Source organism: Falco naumanni, chromosome 5 (genome assembly GCF_017639655.2).
Source record: "Falco naumanni isolate bFalNau1 chromosome 5, bFalNau1.pat, whole genome shotgun sequence".
Taxonomy (NCBI): domain Eukaryota; kingdom Metazoa; phylum Chordata; class Aves; order Falconiformes; family Falconidae; genus Falco; species Falco naumanni.
This window is the reverse complement of record NC_054058.1, coordinates 75,751,011-75,767,344: the sequence shown is the minus strand read 5'-3', so window position 1 is coordinate 75,767,344 and position 16,334 is coordinate 75,751,011. Positions and strand designations below refer to the sequence as shown.

Below are 16,334 nucleotides of genomic sequence, written 5' to 3'. Positions count from 1 at the left end.
GGGATCGGATGTTAGCTGACTAGTGCTCAAACAATGTGCTGTGAAATGTTCTTCCTGTGGTTTGACGCAGATGCCATTTTTCTCATCATGCCCAGAATACAGTTTGAGGACACACTCTCACAGTAGTGAAACCTGAATCATCTGAGGAAGAACTCTTCAAGCAGAGTTGGCTGGTGTCACAGATGGAGTCACACACTTCACTCACAAGAGAGAAGAAACAACATACTTCATTGGTATAAAACAGTGATTTAACAAAGTTCAATGGCAAATGTGACAGTGGTTTAACAAGATTTGATGGCAAGGTACACTTGCTTATATACTGCATAGATAAGGTCAGACAAACTGTCAGGGAGACCCTTCTGTTCAGGTTCTGAAAGGACCCCCTTACTTTCTAGACTACTTCCCAGAGAGGAGCCTAAGTGCAGCTGGATCCAATCCTAGTCCCAGAACTTGGTCAATGGTTTATGTCTAAAAGATTCTATGTGCACAATCAATCACTTAGGTGATTTCAAAGCTTAGAATGCTATTAATCACTTATCGAGGATCTGTTGTGGCATGGAATCTCTTAACCTTGAGGAGTAACCTTGAGAGGCACCCCTAGTCAAGGGGAGATCCAGGCACACAGCCCGCTGCCATGCAGGAGAGCTCAGTACGCCCTGGGCTGTCCCCTATTTATACTTCTTGTTGTATCTGCACACCAGCAAGACCTCTGTGTCACTGTTCCAGACAGCCCTTGGCTACCATGTTGCCATCTGTCCCCCAAAGTCCAGAGCAAGCTGGACGCAGCCATCACAATCCCCTGCTGGGGGTTATGGCTTAGAGTGGTGGTGGGGGAGAGCACACCACCACAGCTGGGTAAAGAAAATTTATTCTTCACTGCTGTTGAGATGAACACTGAATCAAATACAGCCCGCTTTACAACTTGCAAAAGATGAAACAAAGGAGGAGATAGCCAGAGTGCTAGGAGCAAGCTTATTAAATAGAGGTCAATCTGTTTGCAGCTCAAATGAAAATAGCTTGTGAAGCAAAAAAATCTATCAAAACGTTGTTTGATGATGCATCATACAAAAAAATTCACAGAGCAATTTGATTTGGCAGAAGTCTGCCAGATAAAAGTTTAATGTGATAGCTACTCCGCTCTTCCCACTGCAACAATGGAGACTTGCAGGTATGACTGAGTGGAGCAGGGGAGCTGCAACACAAGCACTCTAGGAAACATGGGTGCTTGCCTTCTGTATTTCTGTGACTCCTTCCCACTCTCAGTAGGTCTCTGGAGAATTTCTGTCTGCACCTGAACAGCGGCTATGGCAGCTGTAAATGCCAAAGGCATGGCTGGGGTGCTGGGGGGGAAGGCAGGCATTTGTGGCAATAAACTCCACGTTATAGGCCATGCTGCCTTTTGCTTTGCAGGAAGTAGCATGCAATCCCTTTATCTGAAGCACAGTGGCCGGGTGCCAGCGATGTTGCTGATGCAACTGACATCCCACTATGCTGGTGGGGCTCCATGTCCCACGGCAGCAAAACTTTGCAGCATTTGCCATCCATCAGGCCCTCAAGAGCTTCCAGGACTTAAGCTGGCTGACTCAGGTGATTTGGGAGAGGGCGGAAAACTCGGGTTCAACCAGAAACGCTGCCGCGACCTCAGCCTTGTACACAAGGCGTGGAACTGAAGCAGCGTTCTCGGCTCCAGGACAGGCGGCTTATCCCCACTGCTGCGGCAGCCTCTGCTTAGGAGACCGGCTGCATCACCTCACGGGCTACTGCCAATGCAAGCTCCTGGGAAAGGCCCTCTTCCAAACCTTCCGTATTTCCAAACAAAAGCCCTTCTCAGCCAACAGCCCGCGGGGCCACAGGGATCCCCGCAGCCATCCCCGCAGCGAGCAGCGCCAGGCGCCAGCGGGGAAGCCCCAAACCTGAAGAATTAATGAAAACCAGCTCCCGGCTCGCCAGCGCCTCCAGGACCCGCCGTAAGGCGCCGCATCCCGACCACCCGCACCCGCCAGAAGCCGCTCCCGGGGACGCGGCCCCTCAGGCCCGGGGCCTCCCCCGCCGGCTGCGGCCCGGCCCCGCCCGCCATCGCTCGGGGAGGCTGCCTACCCTGCCCCCGCCTGGCGGAGCAGGCCCAGCGCCAGGGGCAGGGCACGGGAGCCGCACCAGCTGAGCACCCCGACCCCGACCCCGACCCCGACCCCGACCCCGACCCCGATCCCGATCCCGACCCCGTCCCCGTCCCCGACCCCGTCCCCGGGCAGCTGCGCCCGCCCTGACAGCAGCCCGCACCCCCGCCTCGCCTCCGCTCTCCGACTGCGCACTCAGCCGAGCCCACCGCCCCCAATCCCCTGAGAACCCGCCCCCTCTTCGCCACGCGATTGGTCGCTCACGCTGTCTCTCCGGCGCCTCGCCTGCCCATTGGGCGAGGCGGGGGCGCCCTCCGCCCCTCCCGGTTCTGTCGGTTGAGACGAGCCGTGAGTAAATAGAAGCAGGAGCTCAAAATGGCGGAGCCGTCGAGCCCGATTCGCGGTGCGGCGTCGTCCGAGCAGGAGCCGTTCGGCACCAGACCAGCCCCAGACGCGAAGGTGTCCCGTGGGTCCCAGCCAGCCGCCAAGAAGATGAAGGGAGCCGATGAGAGGAGCCTGAAGGGTACTAAGCGCGTCAACGGTGAAGGGGGCGGCGGCAACGGCGGGAGCGGCAAGCAGTCGCTGCCGCTGCCAGCGGTCGTGCCGAGCTACAGCAGCCCCGCGGCGTGGGGTTTCCCCGCGCTCCCTTCTGGCCCCTCCGGCAGCGCGGGGGGCTTCGCTTTCCCTTCTCCGCTGCCCCGGAAGCTGCTGTCGCCCGCCGTTTTGCTGCCGTCGTCCGCCTCCCCCTCCTCTTCCTACCAGCAGCACCAGCACCGCCACCACCGGCACCGCCTGGCCCTGGCCGGCGAGGCGGGAGGCTGCAGCGGCGGGGCGGCCGGCGCTAGCGGCGGGAGCGCCAAGACGAAGAGGCCCAAGGAAAAGCGGGACAAGGAGAGGAGGAAGCACGGAGCCCTGCCCGTGGTCGCGGCGGTGGGAGATGGCGGCGGGGCCTTGAGTGCGGCAGGCCGGGAGGAGAACGGCGAGGTGAAGCTGCTGCTGCCGAAAGGTGAGGGGCGGGCGCTGTGCGCGGCCCGCGGGCGATCGCTCGGCGCCCGCAGCCTGAGGGGCGGGAAGGAAGGGCTGGGAGAAGGGGCGAAGGCCGGAGGGGGTTTGGCAGGGGCAGCGAGCCGCGGCCGGGCCGGCTGGGCTCGGGTGCTGTGCCTGAAGGTGCGGGCAGCTGCGGCAGCTGCCGTGGGGGAGCAGGAAATGGTTGTGATGCGGGGCTCGGGCCGTTAGAATGGCTGCCTGCCCCCGCCCCGCTTCAGCGCGCTGGCCCCGGGGCAGCGCCGCCTCACGGGGCCTTACCTGGCTGCCCCGCCGCCCCGCCCGCTGCAGGGTCGGGGACAGCCCGGGATAGCCGGGGGTAGCCCCTGGTAGGGGACCGCTGGCGTTGTGTAAGTTTGTGAAGAAGGCAGTGGCGGCTTAGTCTGCCGTCAGTCCTGTCAAAAAAGGGGGTGTGGAATTAGCGATGGCGTCAGCTAGAAGCTGCCAGAGGCCTTAGATTTTCTTACCTATTAGGGAAATCAGGGTGCCTGGTAATTTACTAGAGATCTGCCGAGAAAATCGAATTTCTGTTGTTAGGGGTGGGGGAACAGAGAAGACCACGTTACAAAAAACCCTTCCAGTTTTAAAATTAAATCCTGAGTAATCTTGTTTATTAGGCTGTTAATTTTTACAGGCTAAGTCATCGAGTATTAGGGAGCGTGCTGTTAAAATTTAGATACTTAGACTTACAAAATCTCATTTAGTAGCTGCTTCAGGTTTGCTGTCTTTTCTGAAGATTACTGGGCTAAAATGTTCCAAGAAATGCTGGAGGCCTTCAGGAGAAGGGGAGGAGGGCTGGGTTAGTTATTTAATGGGGCTGGACAAAAATGGCCATACCGGGCAAGACAGGATATTAAGGTAGATTCTTGCTGACTGTGATCAACAGTAGATGCTTAGTAAGTAAAAGATAATATATCAATACAATACAAGAATATATGCTTTTGTTTCCAGCGTATGCTTTCCCAGTCTCCAGTGACCTTAAACCAGATGTTGATGCTTTTGTGTTTACACTGAAATATGAAGAACTGGAAACATTCACCCCATCACCTAGTTCAAGCAAGTTTCCTTTCTTTCAAAGGAAAGATAAATTACAGCTGTTAATAGGCTTAGGTTACTTTGATTGCGGTCTGCACCTGTACTTGGAGGATGAGCCAAGCTTGTAAAGAACACACATTAATATTAATTAGCCTTTTTGTCTATTGATCACGTTGTCTTTCTGCCTTACTGCATTTTCCACTAATTTCCACTAGTATCTTAGTCTTGGATTCATTTACGTGTGAGTATTTTTTTTTAATTACTTGTTCTTTTTGGTCAGCATGTTGCATGTACCATTTTGTTCTTGGGATCTCAATTGCTGGTGTACAAGTGGGCTTTAAGTTTGTCATTTCAGTCCTTTTAAGTATTTAAATTTTTTTTTGTTCCTGTCCAAAAAATGACTTAAGAAAAGTCTGCAGAAATGATACTTGGTGCATGTTTAATGTTGGTGAAGCTGCCATGTCTTCACGTGTATCTGCTAAGAAACTCACCCTTTTCTTTCTAGCAAAGCCATGCAAATCGTAACCGTATTCATTCAGATTGTCATACTGTCCTACCACTGTTACGTAATCATGTTAATGAATCTTTGAGAGCAATATTACAATAACAGGGTGAAATGTTTTTTGCACATTGGTAATAGAAATGGTGCCAGCTGGATATAATTAATTAAACTCTCCTGGAAGCGGTGATTCATCTTTAAAAATTCTGCACCTTGTATCTTGAAAAGATATTTTCTTTGAACTTGTATACTGACGGGCACAAGTACTTGACTTTTTAGTTGCTGTTTGCTCAGAACAGATTTTTCTTAGCTTTCATTTAGTTCTTGAAATCCTGAGTACAGGCAAGATTTTCCAGGGCAAATGATACCTGTTTGGCAGCTGGGTCTCCACGTTTCTGTTTAGAGGAAGTGGTTTCTGTAGCTAAAATTTTGTGGCGTAGTTTCCTTTATTGATGAGAAACTTTATATTCATTAAACTGTATTTTTACAGAGAAGGCTGTAAGAAAGTAAAGGATGCATAGAGTCCTGCTGAGAGCAGCCAGCCTTTTTAAAGTGGTTCTGTATTTGCCTGTAGATCAAAGGGCAGGTTTGTGCTGTTAATCTTGGGAATAATTTACTTTTCAGAGAGGAAAGGAGAAATAAGTAATGATGCAGGGAGAATGACTTGGGTGGGGCGGGGGGGCGGGGGAAAGCATGCAGAGTCCTAAGTATGGAGGAAAACTAAGAATGATACATTAAGGGGAGGGGTGGAATAGGCAGAACTTGTGCATTGGGATTGCTGGGACTATGGCATAGACTAGAAGAAGATACCGTAGGAACTCTCATTGCAGCAGTGAGGAATGAGTGAATTTCACATATTGATATGAAAGAGGGAGGAAATAGCATGCAAAAGCTGCACAAGAGTGAGGAGATTCTGATCTTGTTTTGTGGCAGAAGACACATGTAGGTACTGTAGAAAAGGCAAGGAAGGTTAGAGGAAGGGTAGGATAAAAGGCAAGTGAAAAATGCAGGCAGCCTACAGATAAGACATCAGGCTGAATTTTGAGAATTTTGTATAATAAAAAAACTTGAGATGTTTGTACACACAGAATATATAGGGGGAAAGTAGGAATAAAATAAGTTTCTTCAGGTGTACTGAGTTGAGTTCACAGAAGCAGTCATATGTGCAGCTGGTAGTACTTTCTAAAAATCAACCCAATGCAGGCAAGTGCAGTCTCCTTTTCCTGGAGTCTGCAGTTAGATAACCTTTTTGCTTTTGTGCTGTGGAAAATGAGCAGCTGCATGGAATTGACAATATTGACTGTTTTTCTCTCATAGCATTCAGAACTGATATGCAATCAGTGTTGCACCTGCCAGAAAGGAAATTGTACAGATGAATAGAGGTGCAGAAGCCTCTAAAAGAGGCAAAAGTCTCTAAAGACAAGCAGTTGGGTGTGATTTCCTTGACCACTTTCAGGGTGGATAAACTCCATCCAGTGGAGATGCATTGCATGTGAGTGCATGGGATGGAGTGGAATTCCCAGGTGAACTTTGTACTGGTAAGGGTGCCAGTGTCCATGAATTGGGAGGAGTCATCTTTCTAATCAGTGAGCTGTGTGCATGCTCTGCTACAAATAGTGGTTATGACACTAGGATAAAAAGTAGTATGCTGGTGTGGGAGAGGGAGGGCCAGCACAGACCGTAGTACTAGAGAAAATGAGGATTGAAGCTAGGGGGATTAGGGGGAAGAAAGGCAAAATTTGTCTCATGGGATTGCTGGGACTGTGATGTACACAAGATGATACAAGGAAACAAGGCATGCAGTGATAGAGTAATGGGAGAACTGGACTTGGAAAACTGTCATCATAAGAGTTGGTATGGTACCAGTAGCATTTACCTAGTTCTAGTTTAATTGCTGTGATGATGCTAAGGGATATTGACACTGAGGAGGAAACCGTGAGAAGATTTTTTTTCAACCAGTCAGAAAAGCTGATTATAGGAGCTTCTGTTTGTCCTTTGTTTGCAATAGTGGTTACTAGATAAGAGAGCCTAGTTTTGAAGCACCTTTCTTTCCGAAGTCATAGGAAGATGTTAAGTTTGCTTATAGCCAAGATGGATGATGTGTTTGTAGCTCAACAAAATCTTCCTATTTTCTTCCTTGGATAAGTCTTCATTTATAGATTTCTCTGGTTTTCTGATTCATTGGAAAGACCATTAACTTGCAGAGTCATAACCAGGCCTTACAGTTTGTGTTTCAATTAAATCAATGAAGTAAAGTGAACACTTCTGAGATAATGATCTAGCATGCAGAGAACCTAGAAGAACATTTTGCCACATGCGTGATTTATCCTGCAGATACGAGGCTTATGCTGTTGAAAATCTTAAATTTCACTTGTCAACATCATTCTGGTAGTGGGATTAGAAGCTCTGAAACTATTTTTGTTTTAAACCACGGTGTGAGTCTGAGATTGCTGTTCCAGTTTATGACTATACTGATTCAGTTAGTCATTTAACTGGTACTCTGCTTTAGCAGTTCGTAGTTGAAATTGTTTTAACAGTGCAAAGCTCAGCTCAGCCTCTCCCCACTTCATGAGATTCATCAGCATTTTTTGGTTTGGTCCACAGAGTTACTGTAAGATGTGATCCAGATAGATGAACAATATTTTCTGTTTTTCCTAGCATTTCTGTGTGCATTTCCCGTTCCCTCCATTTTTTTTTTCCTTCAACGATCCATTTGCTGGTAAGATTACCAGAGTGTGCAAGCAATTACAAAACTGGTATTTTTAACTTGGAGATGGGGGTTTCCCTCATGAGCAAGAAAGCTGAACACGGTACTGTAGCTCTTGTTTTTACTTCTAGTTTTGGTTTTGTTTGTTGTGTTTTTTCTGTCCTTTCTCCTGCTGTCTTGGACAGATTAGATCAAATTTCAGGTGGGCATTTGCCAGTGGTTCTTCTGATAACTTTGTTGCTTTGGGTTGCATGACACTTCTGGGTTTTAAGCTTCCAAGAAACTGCACTTTTCAGGCTGCTTAAGTCTGATTTGTTAGCTGGGATGCTCATTTAGTAGTCAGACTTACCAAAGTAAATTAGAGAAAGTTTTGGATAATCTTCTTTCCCACTTCTTCACGGCTGGGACCATGTTTCTTGCTAGTTAGGTTGTCTTTTTTTTTTTTCTTCTGTTTTTCTATTTCCTTTGCTTTTTTTTTTTCTGTGTGGCTTGACTCACTTCCGCCTCTCCCCCAGCCAAACTCCTTACATTCAGCAGTCATTTTCATGCTTGTGAGGCTCTTGATCACGGTCTTCTGAATTCCTATTTAGATACCCAACTGTAATCAACAATGTCTAGAAAGTGCTTTGTTTTTCAAGTCTGGTACACAAGAGGAAGAAGGAGTTACCAAATGTCTTCGGATATTCAAGATTTATATGCAGTTTAGTTTGGAGAGCTGTTAGTGTAAGCATCAGATGTTGAGATGAATTTGGAGCAGTGGATCTTTCTCCTGAGGGACCCTCTCCCCTTTTTGTTTCCATGAAATAACCATGAAGCTTTGCTAAGCAGAACAAAATCTTTCACTTTCTAAGCTGGAGAACAAAGCAAGCCCCTCCTGTACCCTAGAATCCAGCTGTGTGAAATTTACACAGCAGAAACTTACTCTGATTACAGAATAATAAATAATTTTTCTTAATTGAAACAAGATCAGTAGGCTGAAACACCAGATCTGAAACCTCTTGCAGAGGTCTTGTTTGCAGCTGTCACATTCTCCTCTACCGATTTCTGATGCAACTCCCCAGTGCTCGAGCTTAAACTTGGCTCATTCAGTTCTGCACATAGAAGGTCTCCTTTAGAAGTGCAACACTTAGAGGAATTGTAAAGGTTAGATTTTAATTTCTTCTAAGTGTTTTGATTCTGAAAGGGGTCTGTCTTCCCTCCTGTTCACTGGTGGGGGTTGGGAAATGTTCTTGCCTGCCAAGGGGATTTCTTTTAATCATGTCTTGGATTTTAAACTTTAATTACTGAAAGGGATGTCAGCCAAATATTCCTCATTATTGGAACGAAAAAGCTATCATGAAACTTTTTTTGGGGTGTATGTGGGGGTGTGTGTGTTTGTATCGGAAATACTATATGGGTTTTTTGCATGTTCATTAAGTCACAAAGCCTGCTCTCCGGCATACCTTGTATAACTTAATAGAAGTGCCAGTGTGAAAACTGGTAACATACTGGTGTTAGACATGCTTTGTGTATCTGTGTAACCAGATAAACAGGGCTTCTTGAGGTTTTATTTTTGTGGGTATTTGTACAAAGGGAGAAGAGTGGAAGGGAGGGTGACTGATATTCTTGTCCTCCCCTCCTCCTCCCCCTTCCCTTCAGTTACAATACTGTTGGTGTTGTCCCATAGCAGTAGTTTGTAAATATTTTGCCTGATGTGCAGTGACAGCCTTTAAATCAAAGGGAGGAGAGAGAGGCAGAATACTTTGAGCATAATCTGTGGCTGACTACTAATGTGCGTTACCATCTGGAAAACTGATGCAAAGCAGCTGCAGCTTTTGGCATCTGACAAGGTTGTAAACCTCTCCTCTTTCACTTCTGAAACAGACTTGCTTGACCTCCTGCATTGGTTTCAAGGTGTGAATTTCACAGTGGGACAGTGACCACGTTGCACATAATCCGTTACAGGGCATTTCACAATTCACTTGTACTCTGTGCACTCAGTTTACTTTTGTGTCTGTAAAAAGCTTGCAATAGAGGTGAAGATCATCTTAGATTTCTGAAATCTGAATGGTGTGGTCTGTAAACTTGTGTTTCTTTATGTGTTCCTTAGGAAATCACAGTAGTCATTATGAGAAGGTACCTACCTAGTTAGGAAATAAAAAAACCTTTTTCTATGGCTTTTAGCTGTAAATGGCTATTTGCCTTATACATACAGTATGTATTAAATTTCTTTTATTTATGTAATTAACTCAATATCCAGAAAAAGCAGAAGCTTTTGGATTTGAGGAGGAAGTACGCATGTGACTCTGAATTAATTCAGTTAGTCATGTGGATTTACTGTAAAGTGAAAACATTCTTCAGATGCCATTTAAGAAGGTGAGGTTGAACACTTCTTCATAATTGGATTATTCCTGTCTGTATATAGCACTTGTTAAATATACTGCTGTTGCTGCATTTCATTCATGGGTGAACTGTTCTGTGACATTAAAACCAAAGAATGTGGACTTTGTGGTGACGCTCATGTTGTGAACTTGAATGAGACATCTAGAAACCTTTTCATGTCTTGCGGGTTGTATTGTTTCCAAACAGGGATACTTACTCCTACAGAAGTCTGTATTTTAAATAGCATACACGTGGTATTTAGTAGAATTGTAGTGGGTTTGCGTGGCAAGGTTGGGGCGCCGGCGTTGGGGCGGCCGCTGTGCGCAGGTGCCCGCAGCCCCCCCCGCCCGCCAGCCCGTGCCAGCCGGCTCCAAGGCGGCCCCGCCGCTGGGCAAGGCCGAGCCCTCAGCCACGGCGGCGGCGCCCCCGGGGGGACAGATCGCAGCGGGGGGGACCCCGGGCCGGGGCAGGGGGTGCCCGGAGGGGGCCGTGCCCCCGGGGGCGGGCAGCCCGCGCCGCGCCGGAGCAGCTCCCGGGGGCGGGGAGCGGAGCCCCGGCCGGGGCCGGGCTGCGGGCAGGGCCGGTGCCCCCGGGGGCGGGGGGCCCGGGCTGGAGCAGCCTGTGCCCGAGGGGCTGCGCCCCGCGGGAGGGCCCCGCGCAGGAGCGGCCCGGGCAGAGCTGCAGCCCCCCCGCGGGAAGGGCTCCCGCTGGAGAAGGGCCTGGAGCGGCGTCTCCCGCGGGAGGGCCCGGGCTGGAGCCGGGCGGCGTGTGAAGAGCCTCCCCCGGAGGGGGCCGGGGCGGCAGAGAGACCTCAGCCCCATTCCCAGGCCTCCTGCACTGCTCAGGGGGAGGAGGTGGAGAAAATTGGGAATAAACTTACGCCTGGGAAGAGGGGAGGGGTGGGGGAAGGTGTTTTAAGATTTTATTTTTATTTCTCATTACCCTACTCTGATTTGATTGGTAATAAATTAAGGTAATGTTTTTTCCCCAGTCAAGTCTGTTTTGCCTGTGATGGTAACTGGTGAGTGATCTCTCCCTGTACTTATCGTGACCCATGAGCTTTTTATCATATTTTCTCTCCCTTGCCCCGCTGAGGAGGGGAGTGACAGAGTGGCTTTGAGCCCCCAGTGCCCAGCCAGGGCCAACCCACCACAAGAGTAAAAAATGATAGAGACTTCTTTTGCTCAGGCAGTAGAACTTGAAAGCTAAGGAGTGGGCCTGGCTCTCCTGGACCTTCTATAGCTGATGCCTACTGTGCTTGGAATTTCTTAATTTATTTTTTTTTTTAATCCTAGTAGGTAGCATTTACAAACTCAGTTTAGTCTGTGACTGGTTATTTCCTGAGCAGTGTGTTTCTCTGTCAGAAGCATATAGAGCAAAAGTACATTTTAATATGGGAAAATCTTCATTAAAAGATGCAGAATTCTTCCATCTTTTCTCTGGGATACAAATTACTTCAAAATTTTGGTTTCTAGTGTATTTAGAGGTACATAAAGGAATAGGAAGTGTGTGTGAGCAGGAAGGTCACTTAGTACAATGAACAATTATGTGAGAAGACTCTAAAGGTTACTATGCTATAGTAATGTTTGTATGTATGAGAAATATGTATGTAATAATTACTGTGTTTTAGTCATAGTTGTTCCCAATGTAGTTGTTAAGAAAACAGTGGGAAATACGGATTAATGTGGAGAGACCTAAATACATAATTTGCTCTTTAGAGCTAGTCCCTAAAACTCATCAAATGAACAGTAACATAATGTTTTGAGGAACAGTGACTTCTTTGGTGTTGTATGTCACAAGGAAGCTATTACAACAGTAGGAAACATTGGGTTAAGGAGAAATTGTTATTGGCTGTCTCAGCGCAATATAGGGAGTAGAAACAGAGGCATCAGTCATCCAGCTGTGTTCTGAACAGTTCGAGAATTAGTGCATTTCTTTAGGTTTTAGATGATTTTAAGACTAAGGATTTTGGTATGAGTGATGTGCTGATAAACCAGAAAGTGTTAAATGAAGTTTATACTAAAGGAACTTGTATTTTCCCAGAGAAGCTTGTTCTGTTGCCGTTTTTGTTTTGTGGTTTTTTTTTTTTGGCATCTTACTGAGTATTCTTTTCTGTCACTTGAGAAGTGATTCGTGTCATGATTGACTTTTTCTCCCAGTGGAAGAATGGAAGAACTGCGGTATGAACTTTTAAGATTTGGTGGTTTCTCCCCTTTTCAAAGTAGAGTAGGCATAACGGGAATTTTATATCTGTTTTGATCCAGTAATAAATAAAAATTAATCCCCTCTCCCCCCAACCAGATGAAATGTTAGACATTAGTAATAGTAGTAACTAAAAGACAATCTTGTCATTATCCCTTACCAGAACAACTTTGTTAAAAGGGAGAGAGACAATAGATCAGCTTCAATAAAACTGAAGTTTGTTGTTTGACTGCTATTTTTAAATATCTACTGAAATGGAAAAGTAGTTATTGGAATTAAATATATTTGGATGGCTTCACAGAAAAATATGGTATAATTATGATAAATTTTAAAAGGGTTATTATAAATGTTTTTGTGATTTCCTGCAGAAGGTTTGTTGGGCCTATTAATCTTTTTTAAAATTAACCATTCATTTAGACTAGGACTCTTTTTTTTTTTTTTTTTTTTTCTCCTAAAAATCCACCAAAACTCCAAACACACGCAGTCCAAAACAAAATACCCTCACCCCTGGGGAAAAAGTTGGACCACAACTGTTTGAGAAGTTGTTCCTTTAACTTACTTGTGCCTTTGTTTACCAAAAAAGTAATATGATTGTGGACTAGGAATGTCAGACTTTGGCTTTAGTCGCTAGTACATTGATACATGTTGGCTTTTTAGAAGAAGACCTTTTATTAAAAAAGTTGCCTTCCCTGTTTGAGTCAAATTGCCCCTTCACCTTACTTTGAACTCAGATTATCATCTTATTAGCATATGAAACTTAAGTTTGTTAATTGCATTTCTGAAGCTTCAGTTTTTTATAATTTTGAAAATTGAAACTATTTGAGTGGCGGTTGCAGTGCTGTGACATAAGGAGGTAATAGCTGTTGGTACTTAAAGGTCTCTTGTCCTGACAGTGGCCATTTAGGTTATGTTATTTCCCTGGGGACTCATTTCATCCTGTTGTCTCAGCAGTTCACACTTTTTTTTTTTCTCTTAATTTGTTAGGAGTAGTACTGGTGCAATCTAATTGCAGACTATTCTGTGGACATGGCAAGATTAGTATAAACATCTCTACTTTTTACTGCTTTGAAATGCTATTGTCCTACAAATGAAGCGTACACCTAAGGTTTTGGATCAGTGGTAGCTGCTACTAGTAAACCTCAAAAAAGCAGTATAAGTGTTCCAAGTTTTCTTAACTTGTTCAACAGAACAAGTTTTATCTTGTTTTTTTCTTGCCAACCTCACTTGCTGGTTGTTTATTCTACGACACATAGATTGTAAATTGCTTAATGTTGGATGCATTCATTTTAAAGCAGTATTTTCATGAAGAATTTTCACGTTTGTTGGTTGAGAAAGTGGGATTTGGACTGTTATTATGTATGGCTGGAGGGGATTGATACCTTATGTTAGAGAAGATACTCAGAGGAATACTGATCTGTGACATTATGGAAGGTCCCGAAGAGCCCTAGTCTGTATTTATCTGTATGAGCTTTATTGTGCAGCATTATACGGTAGCAGCGGTTAGCATGGAGACTGTAGTTGGAGAATTGCACTTGCCCACCCTTGTTAGGTATCTGTGCCATATGCATATTTCAATCATGTTTATTGACTACTGACTACTGGGTGCATCTAAATTTACTGACTTTGCAGAGCTAAGTTGCAATAGATTTAGTGGTAGACTAACTCTTAAAATAATTTGGTTGATTTTATCTTTGCATCCCATTGAAAGCTGTGGTATATCTATCACTGAGGAGAGTAGTTTCCCAAATGTTGTTTGACAATTGTTTGGGTTCTGCCAATCCAGACTAGAAGATACTTATTTTCACTCAAACTGAAGACATCTGAACTGAGAATTAAGATCAGATGTTAATCTGTGGAATGACTCTCATTTCAACTTAATTTTATTTTTTATTATGTTCTGTCTTCATGTCAATATTTAATTATGCTTTTGTTAAGGAGAACTCTTACCATCTATTACTTATGTATTCTGTGGGCTTTGAGGGAGGAAGCCTGAGGATTTGTGCATTTAAACTGTGATTCTCAACTGTTCTTTACTTGCCTCAGGCAGTACGCTGGTTTTGTTACAGTACTGTGATTTCTAAAAGGAAGATAGTTAAGTTTAATTTATTTAAAACCTTCCTCAACTGCACTTACATTGTACTTGCAGTCCCTTCGGGGATATGATTTGCTTGTGGCTGTTGCTGGAGAAGGTCACTGGACCCTTCCATTGTTACTTTTGTCTGGAACGTTACACCATTGACTCTGTTAATTGCTTTCTAGATGCGAAAATAAACTAGAGGCTCTTTAAAAGGTTTCGGCTTGTTCTCTGTCCTTACTTATGTGTTGCTTCTGACAAAACTGGGAGATTGATTGGCCTGTGATGCTATTCATGATCCTGCAATAAGGGATTCTTTCAGTGTTGTCTCTCATCCTCTTTCAACAGGGCTTAGCATTTGTATATGCTCTTTAGTTTTTCTTTGATTTGTAAGTGATAGCAGAAGTCAAGTATGCCTCTTTACAGTATGCAAATGTTGAGATGAAATCTAGGTCTTCCTGTGATAATTATAATCCTGGCTGAGTTGAACATTCAATGCAGGTTACAAATCAAGCCTGTTGTTACTGCCTACTTGCCTACCGAGCGTCTGTTACTTAAACTCCTGTTGTATAATTTATTTCCTACTTCATACTCTTAAATTGCAGGGGACTTAGAATTTGGGGGTTTCTTTTGGGGGAGAAATCGGAGAGGAAGATAAATGTCTGCTTAACCTATTCTTAGAAAGTACAGGTTTCTGTTGCTTGGGAAAACTTGTCTGGATTCCATGGTCTGCTATAAAGATGAATCTGCATTGTCATACCTTCTTACTAAACCGTTAGAAAGCTGTTCTTGGATGAGATTCAGTCACTTAGAACTAAGACATCCAGACAATTTTAAGCACAGCTACCTGATTCCTTATAATTTTTTGTGCCAGCATAGTTTCTGTCCTCTCCCCACTGCTTATCTTGATCTGCAGATAGACAACAGACATACCTCAATTGCTATCTTTTTTTAGTTTTTATTTTCTTTCTTAGACTTCCCAAAATACTTTCTTCATCCTGACAACTGCTAGGGTTCAAGTTCTGTAGCCTTACCGGAAGACTCCTAAAAGTAAAGATATGAATGCTGTGGACTCATTGTTATAGAATTCATTTATGTGGATTACTGTCAACCCTTTTCACTTTTTTGTCTATTAGCATGCTTCATAAATAGAGGACAGTATAGAGCATCCCATAACCAAACTAGAATTGAAGACTTTCTTTGGTTTGATTCTGAGGAATATTTCTGATTTGTTAATAGTGAAGGTGCCCGCTGCTTCTATTTTATGTGAATGCTTGAGGAAAAGTAATTTGATTTCTCTTTGCTTCCATGGGAGGTTTATAATGCAAGTACCATAAATAAAACATCAGGATTGTCTCTCAGCTGTATTATTGAGAAAGCGTTCTGAAGCTTAACATTATGTAGAAGCTTGACATCAGATTTTCTCTTTCCTTGTGGAGGTTAAAAAGCCCAGTAAACTCTTGGGGCAGGTACTTGGCCTCAGACCAAGAAACTAGTCCTATGAAGTGGTGGCTGCAGTGCATCTAAACCTAGTAAAATCTGACTTGTCTAAATGCTTCGTCTCAAAAGTAAGTCTAAAATTGGCATGAAAAGATTACTCCATGAAATTATGAATTCCTTTGGGTCTAGTGTTTTTCATGTAGAAAGCATGCCTAAAGGTGCTGCTTTTGTATGACAATGATCTAAAAACCTGGAGTGACTTGACAAGAAAGTAAATGAAAAATGAGACTGCTCAGGTAAGCTGTTGCTGATTGTAGGTAAGCAAGGGAAGCACCAGTGCATTAGATCCGCTGTGCAAATACAGCGTTTCATGTGTTTCTAGTAAGTATGCGATTAATTGCTTTTAGTGTGTTAGTGTAGCCTGTGAGCTTCATGTAAAAGATTTTGCAGCTGACAGACTGTCATCCTTCCAAGTTACTTGCAAAACCCTTTAAATTTAGCCTATGTGAAGGCAGTTGTTACATGAGGTTTCGGGTGTATCTGTGCACCCAGGAAAATACAAACTGTGCTCCCCCCCATTTCTTATCTAATACATGTAACTTGAATTTCAAGAAATAAAAGCAGACTGCAAAATAAGAGCAGACGGTAGTAGGATTAAGGAAAAATTAAGTGTATACAGTTAACATGTTGAGTTGTTGCATACAGTTCTAACATAATAGAAACAAAACTTGTCTCTGTCAAATAAGCTTATGTTGGATTATGCAACAGGTAAATATTAGCTTTTCATATTGTAAGTACTGGGATTTCCTTGTAACTCCTCCTTTTATCCTCTTAATAGAGCTTACATAAGAGTAA

At 44.5% G+C, this 16,334-nt stretch overlaps 1 protein-coding gene across 2 annotated transcripts in view; it reads left to right on the top strand.

Annotated features, from left to right (window-relative positions):
- The first annotated feature begins 2,424 nt into the window (after positions 1-2,424).
- The window catches only part of RSBN1L (round spermatid basic protein 1 like), a 54,583-nt gene continuing 40,673 nt past the window's right edge, over positions 2,425-16,334 (top strand). For both annotated transcript variants that reach the window (XM_040593956.1, XM_040593955.1), the window contains exon 1: positions 2,425-3,123. In XM_040593956.1, the coding sequence (XP_040449890.1) occupies positions 2,493-3,123 (631 nt within the window). In that variant the 5' untranslated portion in view covers positions 2,425-2,492. The remainder of the gene's footprint in view (positions 3,124-16,334) is intronic.